The sequence below is a fragment of the Odontesthes bonariensis genome, chromosome 8 (assembly GCF_027942865.1).
Source record: "Odontesthes bonariensis isolate fOdoBon6 chromosome 8, fOdoBon6.hap1, whole genome shotgun sequence".
NCBI lineage: Eukaryota > Metazoa > Chordata > Actinopteri > Atheriniformes > Atherinopsidae > Odontesthes > Odontesthes bonariensis.
The window spans coordinates 19,773,131-19,792,437 of NC_134513.1; the positions used below are offsets into that span (position 1 = coordinate 19,773,131).

The 19,307-nt window shown below is 40.7% G+C and overlaps 1 protein-coding gene across 16 annotated transcripts in view; it reads left to right on the forward strand.

The window, feature by feature from the left end:
• Positions 1-19,307, forward strand: part of LOC142385463 (pleckstrin homology domain-containing family A member 5-like) — a 230,400-nt gene that overhangs the window by 134,051 nt on the left and 77,042 nt on the right. For 13 of the 16 annotated variants that reach the window (XM_075472017.1, XM_075472019.1, XM_075472023.1 and 10 more), the window contains exons 4-5: positions 8,200-8,283; positions 17,389-17,436. In XM_075472017.1, coding sequence (XP_075328132.1) covers positions 8,200-8,283; positions 17,389-17,436 — 132 coding nt within the window. The remainder of the gene's footprint in view (positions 1-8,199; positions 8,284-17,388; positions 17,437-19,307) is intronic. The other 3 variants (XM_075472020.1, XM_075472031.1, XM_075472030.1) reach the window with 1 other exon arrangement.

Sequence of the window (19,307 nt, forward strand, 5' to 3'; positions counted from 1 at the left end):
GCTGCGTTTTTGACATAGGGAGGGATGTAAAACAACAACCAAGATTTGATGTGAGAATTCCCCTGTGTGGATAAAGCAATGTCCATCTCTCTTTGCAGCTTCTGAAGTGTTTTCAGAGAAGTCGTTGTGTTTTGTTTGCTGCACATCGTAGTCCGTAGTATGAGGCTTCCACTTTATTTCTTTTTTTTTGCTGATTTTGTATTTATGTTAATAATACATACTGTAGGTGTATGCATGCATAAAATAGACAAGTGAGTGGAAAGCAACATTCAGGTCAGCAGAAAATAGTAGGAAGCAGCCACTCTTACCTGCACACGTGCTCATATAGACCAGGATCTTCCACACTACACTGCTGGTTGGTCAAATCCATAAGAAGTCAGGAGCAGACATTTTGTTCTCATATGCACACTGGAAAAAATCAAAGTCTTACCAAGTATATTTGTCTTATTTCTAGTCAAAATATCTCATTACACTTAATACACTGGAAAAAATGCCCCTCCAAAAATAAGTTAAAAAAACAACAAATACAAGACGTTTTTGCTTGAAATGAGCAAATAAATCTGCCAATGGAACTAGTGAAAATCAGCTTGTTGAGATTTCTTGAAATAAGATGTGATATTTAGGACTTTTGAGATAAAAGTGATCTTGAAATTAGCTTAAAAACCTCTTCATATGTCAAAAAAAGCTTGTTTCATATGATATGTGACTCAAAACAATTTGATTTCAAGACTTTTTCATTTAACAAGATATTCCAGATGTATTGTCTTCAAACAAGTCCCTATATCTGGCTGAAATAGTATCAATTAGTATTAAGTATTAATAGACCTACACTGGAAAAAAATCAGTCTTACCAAGTATATTTGTCTCATTTCTAGTCAAAATATCTCATTACACTTAATATAAGACACAACTGCCTAACGAGTACTATTTCAGCCAGATATAGGGACTTGTTTGAAGACAATACATCTGGAATATCTTGTTAAATGAAAAAGTCTTGAAAACAAATTGTTTTGAGTCGGATTTCATATGACACAAGCTTTTTTTTTTTACATTTGAAGAGGTTTTTAAGCTAATTTCAAGATCACTTTTATCTCAAAAGTCCAAAATATCACATCTTATTTCAAGAAATCTGGACAAGCCGATTTTCACTAGTTCCATTGGCAGATTTATTTTGCTTATTTCAAGCAAAAACGTCTTGTATTTGTTGTTTTTCTGACTTATTTTTGGAGGGGCATTTTTTCCAGTGCATCATTACAATCGGTTTCAGGCGAGACGAATCACAGCGACGCGTGGAGCGAGCAGGGCACGGTGAGCCTGTGCATTGTCCAAATTGAACTTAAGTCACAGATCTGCTGCTGCACAGCAAGCCAGAGTTGTGATAACCGTAAGAGGATTGCTTGAGTCACCTTGAGTCATAAAAGACACCACTTCATTTGCTCATAATCACAAAACAGATGTTCGCACATGAACAGCAACAGGCACCACCATTACATAGGCTCTACAGTTCCATTTGATGCCAGTTCTGCAGCCCTGTTTGTAATGAAACAGTCCACATAATAATCAAATGTAATGTCATGCTTGAAGCTGCTGTCACTCCAGTCAAGCTGCCAGCTTATCAAGCTTCTTTTACTATTGTTGGCAGAAACTGTCCCTCAAGTTTAACAGCCGTATGTTTCTTCTGCAAAGGACAAAAAAAAAAAAAAACACTGAGGAGCCAGAACAATTACAGATGAAGAATCCTGTCAATCACCTTATAATAACAGCATATGAAGACATGTTTGACTATTTGCAATTTTGCCCCCCCCCCTTCCCTCTTCAAACTATTCTTATTATTATTTACTTTATTTTATTTATTCACTTATTCATTTATTTATTTATTTTTAGTTAATTTATCTTTTAATTAATCTTACTTTATTCTATTTTACCCTTATTATCATCATTATTGTTACTACTAATGTTATTATTGTTATTACACATTTATTTATTTTATTTATCCTTTTTAAATATATACTGTATATGTGTATTTCTTAAGATATCTGAATGTACTTATTTTATTTCATTATTGTTATTGCTGTCTGTGTGTCTGTTCGATAATTCATTGTGAAAAATCACTAAAAATTGTTGAAACCAAAGTGTTTCTATGCGGAATGAGCCGGAGAAGGGAAAACAGAGAAATACAAGAAGAAGGAGGAAAGAGAAAGGAAAGAGGTGATAGAACAGTAGAGGATGGAGGCTGAAGGCGGTAGCATGGTTGCCGCGTCTGTCACGGCGGTGGTGGACCGTGACGTCAAAATGACGTTTCAGGCCTGGCGCTTCCCTTGAAAAGACGGCGCAGCGCGTTGTCGTGCACCAGTCGATTTTTGTAACTTGGCGGCGCCGAGCACAACGAACCGGATGGACAGATGTGAGACCGGCTCAGTGAGGAGGTGCGTTTGTACAGGCAGCTGTACGAAACTGCAGTGAAACAGTACAGGGAGCACGTATGAGCTCACAGAGATTGGCAGAACTTTGGGGAAAGAGGGAGAGTTCTGTAAGAATGTGTGGAAGAAGCTACGGGACAGATACGTGAAGGCAAAGAAGAGGGCAGAGACTCCAAGTGGTGATGCCGGGGGCTTCAAACCTTCACCTCTTTTAACTGAATTAAAAAATTAAAATGATCCGAAAACTGCAGCAGTATCATTAATTACAGTATTCTTGCTCTTGACAGCGGCATTGTTTTCTTCTCGACTTTCATGGTTGTAGAGTAGCGGTAACCTTCACGTAGCAGCGCCACCTCTGTGACGGAGAAAATTGCAACCACTGGCGCGCAACGACTTGCGCCACTATATAGGGTCCTATGGCGGGCACGAACTCGTGACGTCATCAACACCGCTCGCGCGAGCAGACGCGGCAACCATGCTAGAGCCTTGAGGCAGACGAGGCAAAGAGCAAAAGGCTGCCAGTTAATTGCAGCTTCCTGGTGTGTGAACAAGCACTGCCAACCTGGATGCAATGACATTAAAAACTAATGGGATGAGAGGATGAGTGGGAGGAGGGAGATGAAGACGAGTGCATTGGGAGGCAGTGAATTTGAGTCAACAAAGGAGAATACGTCTATTCTTCCGGCCTACAATTTTCCCCAATTCCATGAGGAGCTGTGCTTCATTTTTCCATTCAATAGAATGAACGGGGTGATCTCCACAGTGCTGTGTACAATGTTATTTTCTGCTAACTTTATGTGCAACAACTGCATGGACTGTTGCTGGTGACTTTTTTGAGTGAAGCCATCTCTAGACATGGTGGGCAGCAGAGTTTCCTTCATCTTTGTGGTTTGCGAAGCGTCCTTGAGTCTGAGCTGAAAGCCTCTTGAACCTGCCAGGATGGTTTAATTCACAACTAGTTATTTGGTGTGTTATTCTGATCCATCTCTACAGCACCTTGTTATCTGATGTAAAAGCCCTCATGTTTTATTTAACTCAAACGTTGCCCTGATAACACTAAATATGACTGAGCACATTCAGTCTCTTCGTATATAACTTTACAAGGCAGACACCGAAGGAAATAATACAGTGTCCCCGTGAGGACTGTAGCACACAGTTTTGTGTGTGGCATGCACTGGAAAAAAATCTAAATCTTACCAAGTATATTTAAGTATATTTTTCTCATTGAGTATCTCATTACACTTGATATAAGACACAACTGCCTAACAAGTACCGTTTCAGCAAGATATAGGGACTTGTTTTAATACAACACATCTTGAATATCTTGTTAAGTGAAAAAGTCTTGAAAACAAATTGTTTTGAGTCATATTTCACGTAAAACATTTGAACATTTTTCATTTGAAGAGGTTTTTAAGCTAATTTCAAGATCACTTTTAACTCAAAAGTCCTAAATATCATATCTTATTTCAAGAAATCTTGACAAGCCCATTTTCACTATCAATCAATCAATCTTTATTTATATAGCTCATTTCATACCACAGGGAACTCAATGTGCTTTACATAAAAAAATACAACACACAAAAAAAAAAACAGACAAAGAAAAAACAACACAGAAATACAGAGCAGGTAATTTGAGTAAACTAACAAAAGCTAACAAACATGGATAAACTTTCCTCTAAGAGGAAGCAATTAAAAATATAGCTAATAACAGAACGGTTGGTATAATAAATGACAACAGATCTTCAATATATGAATATGACTAAGTTCGCCTCCTAGTGAAGCATTAAGCATTAATAAGATCAGAAACATGGATAAGCTTTCCTCTAAGAGGGAGCAAGAGGGCGTTCAATGGTCCATAAATTAAATTAAAAGGGACTTGGGTAAAAAACTTTCATCTGAGAGGAAATATTAAGGTTTATACAGTGATAATAGGTCTTAATAAACTATTTGAATATGACTAAGTTTTCATTAATAAGATAAACCATTTGAATATAACTAAGTTTTCCTCTTAGTGAAGCGTTAATGAGATAGGGGTAGAATGAGAGAGGGAATAACACATTGGGGAGAGGAGGAGAGAGATCAGAAAAAGCAACACATACACACAGCATCATTAAGCAATGGGACAGTGAAGACGTGAGGAGTTGCGTATGTTATCAATGAGCATATGTGTGTGTGCATGTGTGTGTGTTCAATAAGTCTGCACAGAGTGTTTTATCAGGCGATTTGTCCTTGACAAAGTTGGAATATGTCAGCCAGTCCAACAGATCTCACTGGAGCCTCAGGAAGGGGAGGGGGGGGGGGAGCACATGGGAAAAGAGCATCATGTGTTCATAACAAACATGGAGAACGATTTTGCAGCTGGCTACAAGTCCAGTGTGGGGCGCCAGGATTGGAATAACAATTGATTAGGTCAGACAGACAACTGATTGTGCCTGTCTTCGTGTCTTTGCTGGTGTGTCTCATGGCGAAAGTCCCGAATTCAGCTGAATTGTGGGATGTGGACCCTTTCCGCCTGGTCCAAGTGATCAATCAACCATTCTCCCAGATTAATCCATTTCTCTTCTGAGTGCAGGAATCTCAGCCAGCTTGCGAACATGCGTAAGGATCGCATCCAGCTTCCGTTTCTGCTCACGTAGCATCTCAGTCTGAGCGTTGATTGCTCTTGTGACCCCATCGAACGCTGTCCACGTTCTCTTAATTTCGTGAAATACCAGGGCCCTCATTTATCAAGCGTTCTTAGGAACAGATCTGTGCGTAAAGCGTGCGTGCGATCATTCCTGAGCAAAGTGTGGGATTTATGAACATGTACTTGAACTTAGAAATGTGCCTAAATCTACGCACAGCTTTGACCATGCTTACGCACATTGCCTAGTGGTAGAATTACGAAACTGCAAATGGTGTTGATCGCTGCACAGGGGAATATTACAATGTTCATTCAATTGTTGCATTACAGTATGTCTGACGGCATTTGGGTCCGTGTAGCCTATGCAATTCCAAAGCACGGTGCATTAGACCTACCTGCCGTTCATTGCATTTCATTCAGAGTGTAACAATAATTGTTTCACCAGAAGACCTGACAATAATCAGCCTAGTTTAATTGATATGGGTATAAAAGGCACATGTAGGACATGCCATTCAGAACGCAACATGGCCCATCTTGCATTGCTTGAGGATCTGGAAAACCGTGCGCTACGGAGGGAGCGCGTGTTTAGGGAGCGTGCAGATTTATTGGCAGAAAGTAGTGAGTGGCTTCTAAGCAGGTTCAGATTTCCAAAACATATATTGCTCGACCTCTGCCGTGAATTGGGGCCATTTCTCGAGCGAGAAACTAAGCGCACGCAAGCCATACCTGTGCATATACAGGTGCTGTCCACTCTGGGCTTTTTGGCTACAGGTACGTTTCAGCGCGAGGTAGGAGATCGATGCGGCATTTCTCAGCCGTCCATGAGCCGAATTCTGCCCACAGTGTTGGACGCGATTATTTCTTTGGCCCCGACTTACATTCGATTCCCTTATGGGGGTCCACGCCAGGCAGACATTGAGTGAGGGTTTTATGGTATCGCGCAGTTCCCCAACGTCATAGGAGCAATAGACTGCACTCACGTCGCACTAAAAGCACCATCACAGCACGAATACAACCTCGTGAATTGGAAGGGGAAGCACTCCATTAATGTACAGCTTATATGCGACAGTGATATGCTGCTTCTCAATGTCGTTGCCCGATAGCCAGGGGGGACGCACGATTCCTTTATTTTGCAGAACAGCTCCGTGGGCCTTCGTTTACAAGAAGGAGCTGTTGAAGATGGATGGCTTATTGGTGAGTGTTGCGCAGCATGTTTGCAACATTGGTTATATTCAGTGTTCGAACTACGGGGGGACTCGGGGGATCTGAGACCCCCTGAAACTGACACGAGACCCCCCGAAAACATGATTTGGGAAATGTTGGGGGGTCTCTAAAATATTGGCAAAATGTGATTTCCCCTAATGAGTTATGATTGCAGACGCGATGCGTGTGTGGAGGTGTGGAGCCTGTGTGCGTAATTGGCATAAAGCTGTGCTGTCCGCCGCGTATGATTCTGTATTGCTTCTCATGTGTTTTCGAGATCCGCGCTCTGAGTCAAGCGCAAGCAAGTTCCAGTGGCTTTTAAAGGGAAAGTTGGTGCCATATATGGTTACTTGGGGGCGTTCCATGATGCAAATTAGTCTGATCGTGCCCACGCAAGGTGAACTGGCAGGTGTGGTATTTATCATTGCAGATTACCTACCAGTGTGCGTACGACCTGTGTAAGAACGTTTGATGAATGCCGATTTTTTTGTACTTGGGCACATTCTAAATTTCACTCATACGACAGGATTTAGAAGGGATTCTATGCACTAATGATAAATGAGGGCCCAGGTATCCTCCAACTCCAAACAGCAGGAATCCGAGTATCATAAATCCGAATATATAGACGTCTTCTGCGTCCTCGACGGCCAACAACGCCAAACACACGATACGGCGCTTCCCCCGGGCGTCCATTGAGTATCCAGCGAAGAATGTCCCGTCGGGGCATGAGGGTTCTCCTTTCCCCAACTTTGCATTGGAGAAAATATGATCAATAGCATTGAGACACCAGCTGACCAGATCCATCTTACTTGAATTCGTCTGATATGTAAAAAGATGCTCCAAAAGACACAGACACGCTGAGCAGGGCACTAGTTCCATTGGCAGATTTCTTTGCTTATTTCAAGCAAAAAAGTCTTGTATTTGTTGTTTTTTTTTTTTAATTATTTTTGGAGGGGCATTTTTTCCAGTGTGTCAGCTGACCTTTGCCGTTTGGGCCGTCCTCCATCTGCAGCTGACTGAGGGAGCGGAGCAGCCCTTCTGTGGTGCTGCACGGCTGGTTAGATCAGACCCCGGGGGAGCCCACCCCTGTCCTTCCCCAGCTACCGCACAGCTGGCATCCCCAGATGTGGGTGTGAAAACACTGTTAATGCTCACACTCCTTCTGCTGCCGACACATGCTGACCCCATTATACCGCCGCATTAGTGTCACCATGGTATTCTTTGAGCACCAATGACACAAAGTTGCCTCCGCTTTTTCATTCTTCATGATTATTTTGCGTCGGTGTGTGCTTTATAACAGTTTTACCATCAAAAGCTAAGCGATACAGTAATTCCTGGTAATCCACTTCCAGTAATACTGTCTGTATAGACGTAAAGGGCCAATCCTAAGGATCACTAAAGCAGCTTATGCAAATACATTTCATTGGGTTGAAATCAGATCAAATAAAGCCGATCAAATTGTACAAAATGTTCAGAACGCTCAGGTAGCATCCTCTCATCTTCTCTGAGCTTCAGTGCTCTTTGTTAAAGTGACAGTAGCAGCAACAACATTGGCTTGTGTGCCCCCTGTCGCTGCTGTCTATGCTCCCTCACTCTGCCCGTCCACTTCTGAAAGGAAGGAAGGGAGAAAGAGGGAAAAAAATGCTGTAGTTACAGACTTACTCAGACTTAAGTTTCCTGGAGGAAGGGTGGGATTGCGTCATCTCTGCAACAACTTTTTTTAAATAGGACATCATGCTGAAGTTTAGCGTCAGCCACAGCTCCAGGTGTGTTGTGATGCTGAGTGTTCTGCAGTGCTGCCCTGTTTTTACTCTGCGTGTCTGCAGAGAGCTTTTTCTGCTGTTTCTAACCGTTTGTGTCCTCGTCTTAATCTCTGTGCTCATTTCACATCACTTTAGGACTCTTCGGTGTGGTTTTTCTAACGTTCTTTTCTCATTCTGTGTCTCCTTGCAGCCACAATGAGCGAAAGGTGACCTGTAAGCACCCGGTGTCCGGCATCCCCTCCCAAGACAACTGCATCTTTGTCGTAAATGAACAGTAAGTCTCCGTGTACCGTGACACACCCCCCGGCAGCTTCAAATGCCTCCAAGTCTTGCTCTGATCTGAAAGGAAATCTATAAACCGATTCATTCGACGAACAACTGTCCCAGCTGTGTTGTGCAGCTGGGTGACAGAGTGAATGCACAGTGTGGCAACATGTGTTTGGATGAACAGAAGATCTCTTCAAATATGTAGTTGATGCTTTAACATAGAGTGACCCACTGTATGACAAGTCTAGACGAGTCTATAACAGAGGTAACAGTGCTGCTCATTGCCTTAAGATTCAACAAAATCATTGATTTCCCTTCTTCCTCCTTTGGTTTCTGCTGTTGCACTGTAGCTTTTAATAAAACTTAACTTAAAGTCTGCTAAGATATCACTAATAGAGAGAAATTTTAGATTTTCGCTCAGAGGGATTGGAGAACAGACAAAAAGTGGAACTGTAATTATTAATAATAGGAACAACACTGTGGAGTTTTGATATACGCAGTACAATACTTTAAAGGGATAGTTCGCCTCTTATGATATGAAGCTGTATGACATCCCATATTAGCAATATCATTTATGAACATTTTCTTACCCCCTGCTGCGTCCTGTGAGCCGAGTTCCAGCCTCGTTTTGGTGTTGACGAAGGTAGTCCGGCTAGTTGGCTGGGGCTTAAATAAAGCGTCTTGCTTCTCAAAACAATATGCGTTCAAAAGAGTAATACATTTGCATCACAAAATCGTTAGCCAGAAAAAGTCAGACCTCACAATCGCTTGGCGCTATTTTTGCCTCCCTTGATATCAATGCATCCAGCCACCTAGCGATAGCCGCGCCTGTTACGGTGTTTACTGCTCGGTCTGCACTTCGGCCTGCACAGTTTACACAGCCCCTAGTGATACGAAGGTAGAGAGAAAATAGCGCCAAGCGAGTGTGAAGTCTGACTTTTTCTGGCTAACGATTTTGTGATGCAAATGTATTACTCTGTTGAACGCATATTGTTTTGAGAAGCAAAACGCTTTATTTTTTTAAGCCCCAGCCAACTAGCCGGACTACCTTCGTCAACGCCAAAACGAGGCTGGAACTCGGCTCACAGGACGCAGCAGGGGGTAAGTCAATGTTCATAAATGATATTGCTAATATGGGATGTCATACAGCTTCATGTCAAAAGAGGCGAACTATCCCTTTAAAGTCTACTAAGATATCACTAATAGAGAGAAATTTTAGATAGATGAAACTTCAGTTCGCTCAGCGGGATTGGAGAACAGACAAAAAGTGGAACTGTAATTATTTTAGCCTGCAGGAACAACACTGTGGAGTTTTGATATACTTTAACCCATAGTCAAAGTAAAACAGGTCATGAAAGAAGCCTTGGTTTGACAAATGTCAGCATGTTTGCTATTCCAAATGAGGCTGCAGGTGAGGAGCTTAGATTATGGCTGTTAATGTTACAACCAACAACTAACAAGAAGCTTCTCAGTAAGAACCACAGACATTTGAATGATATAGATTTTGAACGGAGCAGTCTGAAACAACTATAGAGACACAGGAAGACAATTTCAAAAGAGAAAAAGAAAATTGAAATCCCCGGCCGAGCTTTGTGAGACTCTTTCTGATTAGCTGGTTGCTGTTGCAGAGAAATCCAGAATGAAGGACATTTTCAAGCTCCAGAATTACAGTTTGACTTCTAGATAGGAAAAGAAAATAGGAAAGTTAAAATAGGTAGAGGTTTCAACAATATGAGCTATAGAAATTAGCAGAATTTCTTGATTTCCCAGAAATTCTGCTCTGTTGCTCTCAAATGATTTTGATTCAAATTCATCGAATTCACAAACTTTTCTTGCAACTGCTGATGTGAACATTAAAGACTGGTATGTAATATTCCATACAGTATTTTGCTGAGCAAACTGAGACGCACCATTGCAGTGGTGTTGCATCACAGGCTGAATTAAGAATGCGTACAAAATATTCCAATATTTTATTTAGTTTACTAAAAACTTTTCACTTAAATTCAACACTATTATATGAATCCTTGAGGGGAAAAAATAACAATTGTATGATTGTGGTGTGAAATTAGACATGATCCAGCTGTATGTGGTGAAATAAACAGGAGTCATCTTTGAGTCAGTGTTCTATTGGAGAGAAAAAGGTCCATGTTTCCCTCCCGGCTGCTGTTCTGGGTTCAGCTGCAGACACACTAGACTGTTGGACACTGTTATTACTGACAGAGATGGACTTGATCTTTCACTGACTGGATTTTTATATGTGACTTACAGTGGGTTTATCAGAATGTCAAAGCCACCACTGATTTCACTATTACATCATCATCTGCTGCATGTTGATTATGTCCATCTTTGTATTTTGCTCTCCTTTTGCTCCCTCTGCAGCTGTATCTGCAGCTCTTTGTGATTGGATTTTGGCAGCCATACCACAGACTCACAAAGAACTAAACTGTCTGTTGTCCACTTGGTCCCAAAATGAGATTCTTAAAAATAAGCCATGTTTTATTGGAGACAAAGTGGGAAGCGAGAGAAAAAAAATCACGATGATGAGGCTGTAATGAATTTTTTATAGAACCCAAGTGTCAGATTGTAAGTGTAAACCTCAAAAGATTAACCAAGGTTGTTTCTTCTCTTTGAATCCTGAACCCCCCCCACACAATTTCCACAACACACACCTCCATTCTAACAAGTTTATTCATCTCCCATCACAATTATCACCTCAGTCACACCTATCCTTGCAGAGGGTGTGTGTATATATGTAAGTTATGTAAATGAGGTGTGTGTGGCTTGTAATTTTAAACTCGCTGAGCAGAACTGAGGTGAAAAAGAAGCCACAAGTAACAGAAGGTGTCTAACTGCAGTGGGGCTTGTGATTGCACCTTTACCTCAGCTGGCATCGCGGTGACGGGTGAAAGCAAAATGTCTGCTTTAAAGTTGAATCCAAGAAAGTTGCAGGCGAGATTAGTACGTGCACACTCTCACAGCTTGCTAGCATTCATTACAGCTCATAGGATACCAGATCATTCAGTAAGATCAGAGTGTATACATTAGGGGTGTAAGAAAATATCGATACACTTAAATATTGCGATATTTTATTTGACGATACCGTATCGATATTCAACGGCGCTGTATCGATTTTTTTTTTTTTAACAATTAACATGCAAATATTCACGGTGTTTGTTAATTTTTGTGTTGCAATTAAACCTCCGGCTGCTAGTCGGCAGCAGTCATTATTAGGGATGGGAATCGAAAACCGGTTCTTGTTGAGAACCGGTTCCCAGTGTTTCAATTCCTTGGAATCGTTTGGCGATTTTGCAAACGATTCCCTTATCAATTCCAGTGGGCGCGAATGACGTCACCACGCAACGTTGCGTGGCGTTGTCCAGTGCAGCCAGCAGTCAACAGTAAACATGGCGCCCAAGCGGTACAAACGCTCGAAAGTTTGATTACACATCCCTAAAATAGACGACAACAGGGCAACTTGTAAAGTGAATATTTCACCAAAGGGAGGTAATACTACCAACATGCAATAACTATGAATGAATGATTAACGTCGGTGAATCTGAACCCAGCAACGTTAGCATGTCCTCGGCTAACACTGCAGGTCACTAACTAACTAACAAACAAACACTGCCTATCATGTTAGCGCCATTTGCCTCATTGTAAAACCTGCTGTTAGTAACGGTTAAGGTCAAATGAATGCCTTCTCAGGCATTACATTTAGATGAAATCATGAGAGACAGAGCCTGACTGGCTCAGAGCCAGAGGCTGGTGGTACTACCCCCAGTTCACCTCTACCTCCAGCTTCTCCTTTCACCAGAGCAGGGAAGAGTTAAATTACCCAGGCCATGAGAGACAAATGTGGACCTCACCGATGTTGGGTTTGTAAGGTCATGACAAAGTTGATGCTAATCGACCGGTTTGTTGGCCTTTTTCTCCAAATGAGAACCGATAAGGGAACCGATAAAGAACCGAATCGTTAAGCAGAATCGAAAATGGAATTGGAATCGTAAAAATCTTATCAATTCCCATCCCTAGTCATTATGTCCTCCGCGCCAAAGGAACAATGAAATCCCGCGAGATCAGTTCTCACAAAAACATATAACACTTCACCGGCGATGGCTGAGGACGAGAGGCTACAGCCAGCTCCAGCAGCTTTTAAAGCTGATGTTTGGGCATATTTTGGTTTCAAAACAAAGGAAGGCAGTTACGACTACGACAAGAGCCATGCGGCGTGCAAACTCTGCAACGCCAGAGTCAAGTTCTCGGGCAATACTACAAATTTGCGAGCACGTGTGGCGAGACACCACGACAATGTAGCATTACAGGCTAATGTGAAATGAGTGGATTGTGCTCAACGAACTATTCAAGATGTTAACTTTTTCGAAACTATCAGCGACCTCAACTCGCGCAGCCAAGATAACACAGTCAGTACTGTCTTTTATGTGTCTTTGACTGTCAATAACGGTTTACATTTTTTGTTAATATTTTAAGAACCCTACAAGCACTTTTATATTTGATTATAGAGAGAGTGTATGCTAATTTCTACATGGTAACAGCCAGAAAAACTGTTATGACATTTGAAGGTATAGAGACCATATTTTCTTTTGATAATAACTACTTTGAAATCGAAAACTCCTCTCACTGGTTGTGAACCTCTAAGCAGATATCTTAAAATATCTACACCTTTAATATAACATTGTTTACATATTTTTTTTCTTCAATCCTGCAAATGCTTGTATTTCTTCAGCAAGCTGATGTTAAGCATGTAACAGCATTGTGTGTGCTATGTGCTACAGTTTTCTTACAATTAAATTCTTTCAAAGAAACTCAATATATCGTTGTTCCTACAGTATCACAATATATTGCAATATATCGCATCGTTGCCCCTGTATCGTGAAACGTATCGTGTCGCCAGATTCTTGCCAATACACACCCCTAGTATACATAGAGTTTAAAAAGGGTTCATAGATTTGTTAATTGATCCTCATGTCTGTTTGTAGTAATCCTAATTAAATCCAAGACATGAGCAATGCATTTAAGCACTACTGAAGTGTCTCTGGCATAAACATATATACTCCAAAAAATACTGAGCTGAAACTTGGCAGACTACTGCAGGCCTGGAGGTTTAAGTTTATAGATGTTGCTCCATCCATTGCACTGAAAGTTTCTCTTACACAGAAAGCTTATCTTTCATCCCCACACAAACACTGCTTTACAAACCTGAACAAGGCTTTTATGCTTTTGTTCAAGAGGAGGTTCCTCAGGTTCAATGGGCGGTAGTGAGCACTTTAATTAGTAGGCCCAATCTTGCGGTTAAACGCATCATTAAACAGAAATTCTGACTCCCAAGTGGTGCTCCTGAGGAACTGCTACAGAGACAAATTGGTTTAATGTCAGTCTTAGAGACAGTAGCTGTACCCCTTCCAACTACTAATAACTTCTTGTGCAACAACCCCCCAACAGCAGCTTTGTTAATGTCCTACATTGTCTTTCTCCTGTCCCTAATGTGATAGTTAAATATAATTCATAGTGCCATCTGTATATAAATAATTGTTTAGTTTTATTTATATTTATTCATATGTTTACCTGTACCCTTGTTCATATATGTACATTTTCTACTACTCATTATATTTGATTATTTATATGTTTTGCTTATGGGAGTCTTTTCTGTGGAAGCCCATTTCCGCCATGAAAGAAAAAATAAAAGACTAACAGGAAGTCATAATTTCGACTTTCAAAGTCATAATTATGAGATAGAAAGTCATAATTATGAGATTCAAAGTCAAAATTATGACTTCCTGTTGGTCTTTTACTTTTTCTATCATGGCAGAAATGGGCTTCCATACTTTTCCATCAAGATTTAATTTACCTGCAATGGCAATAAAAGCATATATTTCATCTTATCTTATTGACCCACATTTAGAACAGGATATGCAAACATATTTACACATTGAGTCTTTTATAAAACAGACAACCGCGTCAGCTGAAGCCTCACATGTAAGAGAATGTGTCAAACGCTACACTTGCTATCGTCAATTTAACCTGAACTATGGGCAAAATAAACCAAAAGCAAATTTTGTCACTCCGGCTGATGCCCTCCTGCCTCCTTTCAGTAGAGGAATGCTAACTTCAGCTATCACACACTGATAGTGTTATAAAAAGCCGTAGGCTACAGGCTTTTAATGTCAACCTGTCACCATTTCCAGTATACCGACTTTCGACTTTTCTGTGAATGTCATGAACAGTCTGTTGCAATCGGCTGACATGGATACCCTGAACTCTAGATTCTTCACACTTCATTTCACTTTTCTTTGCCTCATACACTGACCAGCTAAAGCCTTGTGACCACGTCTGGCTAACATGCTGCGAGTCATTCTGAAAAAAGATAAATTGGACCCAGTGGACCCATATCTGAAGCCACAATCTTAGCAGTAAACCATTTAACTCCTGTAGTGAGTCTCCAGGTGAGTCTGCAGGAAAATACCCAATTTGCAACCACATTAGCATTAAAGCTAATTGCTTCTTATCTGCTAACAAGGACACCTTTTAATTGACCAACAACAAACTGCCACAACCAGCGAGGTTTGTTGTGAAACAATAACCCTTACATCCTTTTTACTTGTCAAGCTCTCCTGTTTGAGTAACCTGGAACCTTTAGCATCCTGCATTTATTTCCATCATCTGTGCCTTTACTGACTCGTTCACCAACCCATCATCTGTTAGGACCTTCCTCCCTCAGTTTGTTGTTTTCTTCTTGGTAATCGCCAAATAAATTTGTTTGCCTAATATTTTTTTCTGTCACTTCCAAAGATTAAAAAGGGATAATTGATTTTAGGTTTAACCCATTCAGGTCTAACCCTTTGTTTAAGAAAGCCTCCTAAAACCTGAGAATTATTTGGAAAATCTTCAAACTTTTCACTAAAACCTTTCACCTTGTACTTCTCAGCCTCGGAGGCAACCAGAAACATGAAATAAAAAGTATCTGAGTTGCTCAAACAGCAGCTTTTAGTGTCAATGTGTGTTAAAATAACCATAGCCAGGGCCGCTGACATGTTTGGCTGGGCCCGGGACAAAATTCTCTAAATGGGCCCCCCCCCGTAGCAACCCACCCACACCCACCTCTACTTTCCCAGTCTCTCATTTATTGCGGATAAACCAAAAGGATTATTTACCACTTTGCCTGGATATGGATATGGACTGAGTGGAGTTATGGCTTTCAAAATCCTACCACAATAAAACTCACGCTATTTTATTCATTTAGAGCTCATAAACTGCACATTTCATCAACCATTTTTCACTTGACCAAGGGAATCATGTTAAGGGTACTTTTATTTATCGCCAGACCCGCGTGTATGTCCGCTGAACTTTCTGAGAATGTTCAGGGAACAAGGCAGAGCCCATTCATCTGGCGAGTGTCAAGTTAAATCAGTCTAAACGAAAGTTACAGGCTACCCCAAAACATCACGTTTATAACCCATTCGTTACATTCAACTCTATCTAAATGGCAATTTCACACGTTGCCATGTCTATACTGGCTTATTTTAAACAAAATACGGTTAAACCAGAGCCGCGTTACACTGGCTGTCATTCAGCTGACCTGGGATGATTCTCAAATCAATTCAGCCTGATTGGCATGCGTGCCTGAAACATTTGGACATATTTGCGGACTAATGCGCATATTCCTTCCCCCCCCCCTTCCTGGGCCCGGGACAAAATACCCGTTTGTCCCCCCCTATCAGCGGCCCTGAGCATAGCTCAAGGCTTTAAAGGTGAAGGTGCACATCCAAAATGTTGCTTTAGGTTGTGACGACTTTAGGGTTCCACGCCTCCTTTCACTGGCAATGGATTTCACTTTCTTTCCCGTCGTACTTAATCATCTCTCACATCCTCATCGTCTTATCCCAGATCACCATTCGATCTGCTCTCCTGCTCTGCCAGAGGCTTTTTAATGAGAACCACTTCTTCACATATTCATCCGTCTCTCACCGAGGAGACATTTGAATTAAGAGTTTCCTAAAACCCACATCCAGAAAGTAGGCATTTGTCCCCTGGGGGAAGTCTTCCTCCTCTCATCTCATTAGAATGTACCATACACCATTTTGCACCTCACTTATATTAATGCCTCTGGTTTTTACCTTTCTTTCCTATTTAATGATATATCCAACTCACTAACCTCGAGCTCTCTTTTTCTCCCTGATGTTTTGTTAACATCCTCCTGCCGTCTCCTTCCTAACAGGTTTAGATTTAGCCAAACTGTATAAAATGTTCAGCTCGTCAGATTGAGCTGTGAACCTTTCTTGTTCTTTGTCTTTGTTTCCCTCATCCTGATTTTGCTGTCTTCCATTCCCTAATCATTAAGAGATTATTATTGCATGGATCCAGTTGCCTGATTATAAAAGCAACACAAAAGGCAGGATGTGAAAGCAGTGAAAAATTTATAATAGACGTGCAAGACTGACTGAAAATGTGAAAGGAAAAACGAGACGCGGAAGTGTGTCACACTAGTGGGCTGATCGAGGAGCAGCACTACTGTAAGTTAATCTAATTGCTGCAGGGAGGGACTGATACTTTGTTGTTTAGGAGAACAAAGAGTTTCGCGATTTAAACACAAAAGTGTTTTTTTTCATGCCATTCACGTTTTGTTTTCAATTGTTTTTCATTCTTATTGCTAATTTTGTCATCATTTCTTTCAGACAGCATGTGTGGGATTCATTTTTTTTATTTTTTTTTTTAAATCAGGCTTCTTAAAGACTTTTTTAAAGAAAATATTAAAAAAAAAATGAATCAAAATGTATAAATTCGGAAATGAACCAATTAAAATGATCAAAATAGACCCACTGGTAATTAGGTTGTTTTTTTTTAAATAAAGAAAGGAAAAAATGATAATAATTGTACTCCTTACCCCATCCCCCTTTAAGGACTACGGATGGAAAATAGCACTTCTGCTAAATCCGATGTAACCATCTTGTTGTTGTTGTTCATGAAATGGCAATGATTTATGGTATTGCATGCTGTCCTTTAAATAAACTCATTCATTCATTCCTTCATTTTTTGAGTCACCATTTGGTTTCACATAATTTTGTCATTCTGTCTCCCTTCCTTGTCCTGTTTTTAGTGTGAATTGTGGAAAGTTTGTCCAAGCCGACAAAGAGGCTCTCACCAGGTAATGATTCACTGTCTTCCAGGAAGAGCTGCTTTGGCTTCAGCTTCTTTCTCTGCTTCACAGACTTTGTTTGTTTATCGTCATTGCCTAAAAATCAGAAGCATGCGGAGTCTTCTAACTCTGGCTATGTCCAAATAACCCAACGCTCAGTTGACCTCCTGACCAGTCACATGAGATGATTGGTGTCGACATCTCTAGATATAAGGTTGCAGAAACAGCACTGATAGTCACACAAAGTATATGAAATAAAAATCATGGCAAACATTTATTGCCCAACATCTACAGCATCTGCTAGTTACTGGTTTGTGTTGTAGTTTTTTGGGGTTTTGTTGCAATCTGTGACACCGGGACATTTCTTTTGTTCGAAAGGAAGGTTGGATTCAAGTCTGAAAGCAAACATCCCAACATCTGTAAAGAAGCTGAAGATGTGAAGGGCATTACTAAACCAAACTGAACTGCTGTCAAATGGAGCAGCATAACCTTGGCAACAGCTTACCATCACAAATGTGCATTGATCAGTTTGAACATTTGGATCAGACCTGTCTGATATGCTCCTGGTAATTGACATACAGTAAGTCAACCAAAATTACTTTGGCCAATCACTAACACATCGAGCAGCAGTTTAAAAAAAGAAAAGTAAAATAAAATATATAAACACAGTAACAGAGAAATGACATGCTATAGAGCACTTAATCACAAACTGCTAATACACTAAGAAAAGCTCAGCCTCTAGATCTTCTCATGTGACTGTAAGACAACCCACAAGTCCAGCTGTTCCGCTAGTTCCGCTGTTCCGCTGTTCAGTAGAACGTTTTATTTCAGTCAACAACCAGCGCTTCCACTGCTTTGCAAGCACATAGTACATAACTCACTAATCAAAATGTCAGCATGTTCTTTCAGAAAGCTTTAATTCCCAGCTTCATTCATCTGGTCAACAATACTACTACCACTACTACTACTACTACTACTACTTCTTCTTCTTCTGCCTTGCAAATGCTACCTTTATTTTAACCCTGTGTGAATTAGATGAATGGGCTATGTGCAGTGATATTCACGATGATTGTCATTGTCAAACGACAAATTAAACTGTGACTCATAGATGACCTTCTTTAAAAAAAAAAAAAAGATTATATTCCAGAGAATCTTACCGCAGGTAAATCTCACAACTAAGATAAGAAATGTACAGGTGTCATTTAGAGTTCAAGATCTGGCAACTCCTCCAATCAAATGGAATGGAATTGAATTTGATGCTTAATTAATCCAGAAAATCAATTCTCACAGATCACAAAGAGACCACGTTATACTCCCAGTCTCGCAAATTGTGGCGGCAACCATGTTAAATGTTTAGCCTGTGAAGGGGCATGTCTAAGTAGAACAGTGATGTAGGTGTATACCCCGTACGGGAGGCAGCATGACAAAGGGGCAGGACAAACTGACATGAGCAATGGTTCACTGGCTTTGAGGTTCAGACACACGAAACTTTTTAATACACCCTAGTCAGTCACTTTAAACTCTGTATTCCCTCCAGAGCTGAGCAGACTGTCAGCTCAAACTTACACACAAGCTTTCACATGAGTGTGCACAGTCACATGTTGGACATGTTTTTTCTTCTTCTTACCAATTGCTAATAATCAGTGTCAAACAATACAAATAATTAGAATTTTTTTTTGTATGAAATTAATATTTGGAAAAAAACACTATTTGCGCCTTTCTATTTGCTGTGTTTTGACCCTGCTCCTTCTCAGTTTATGTCCATGATTGCACCATCCGTTGTTAAGAAAGCCTGTAATCCCTCTTCCTTTATTGTTACCTCTCTGTCTGCAATCTCTGCCTGCCTATACAGTCTGAAAGCCACGTAGAGGCATTGCAGT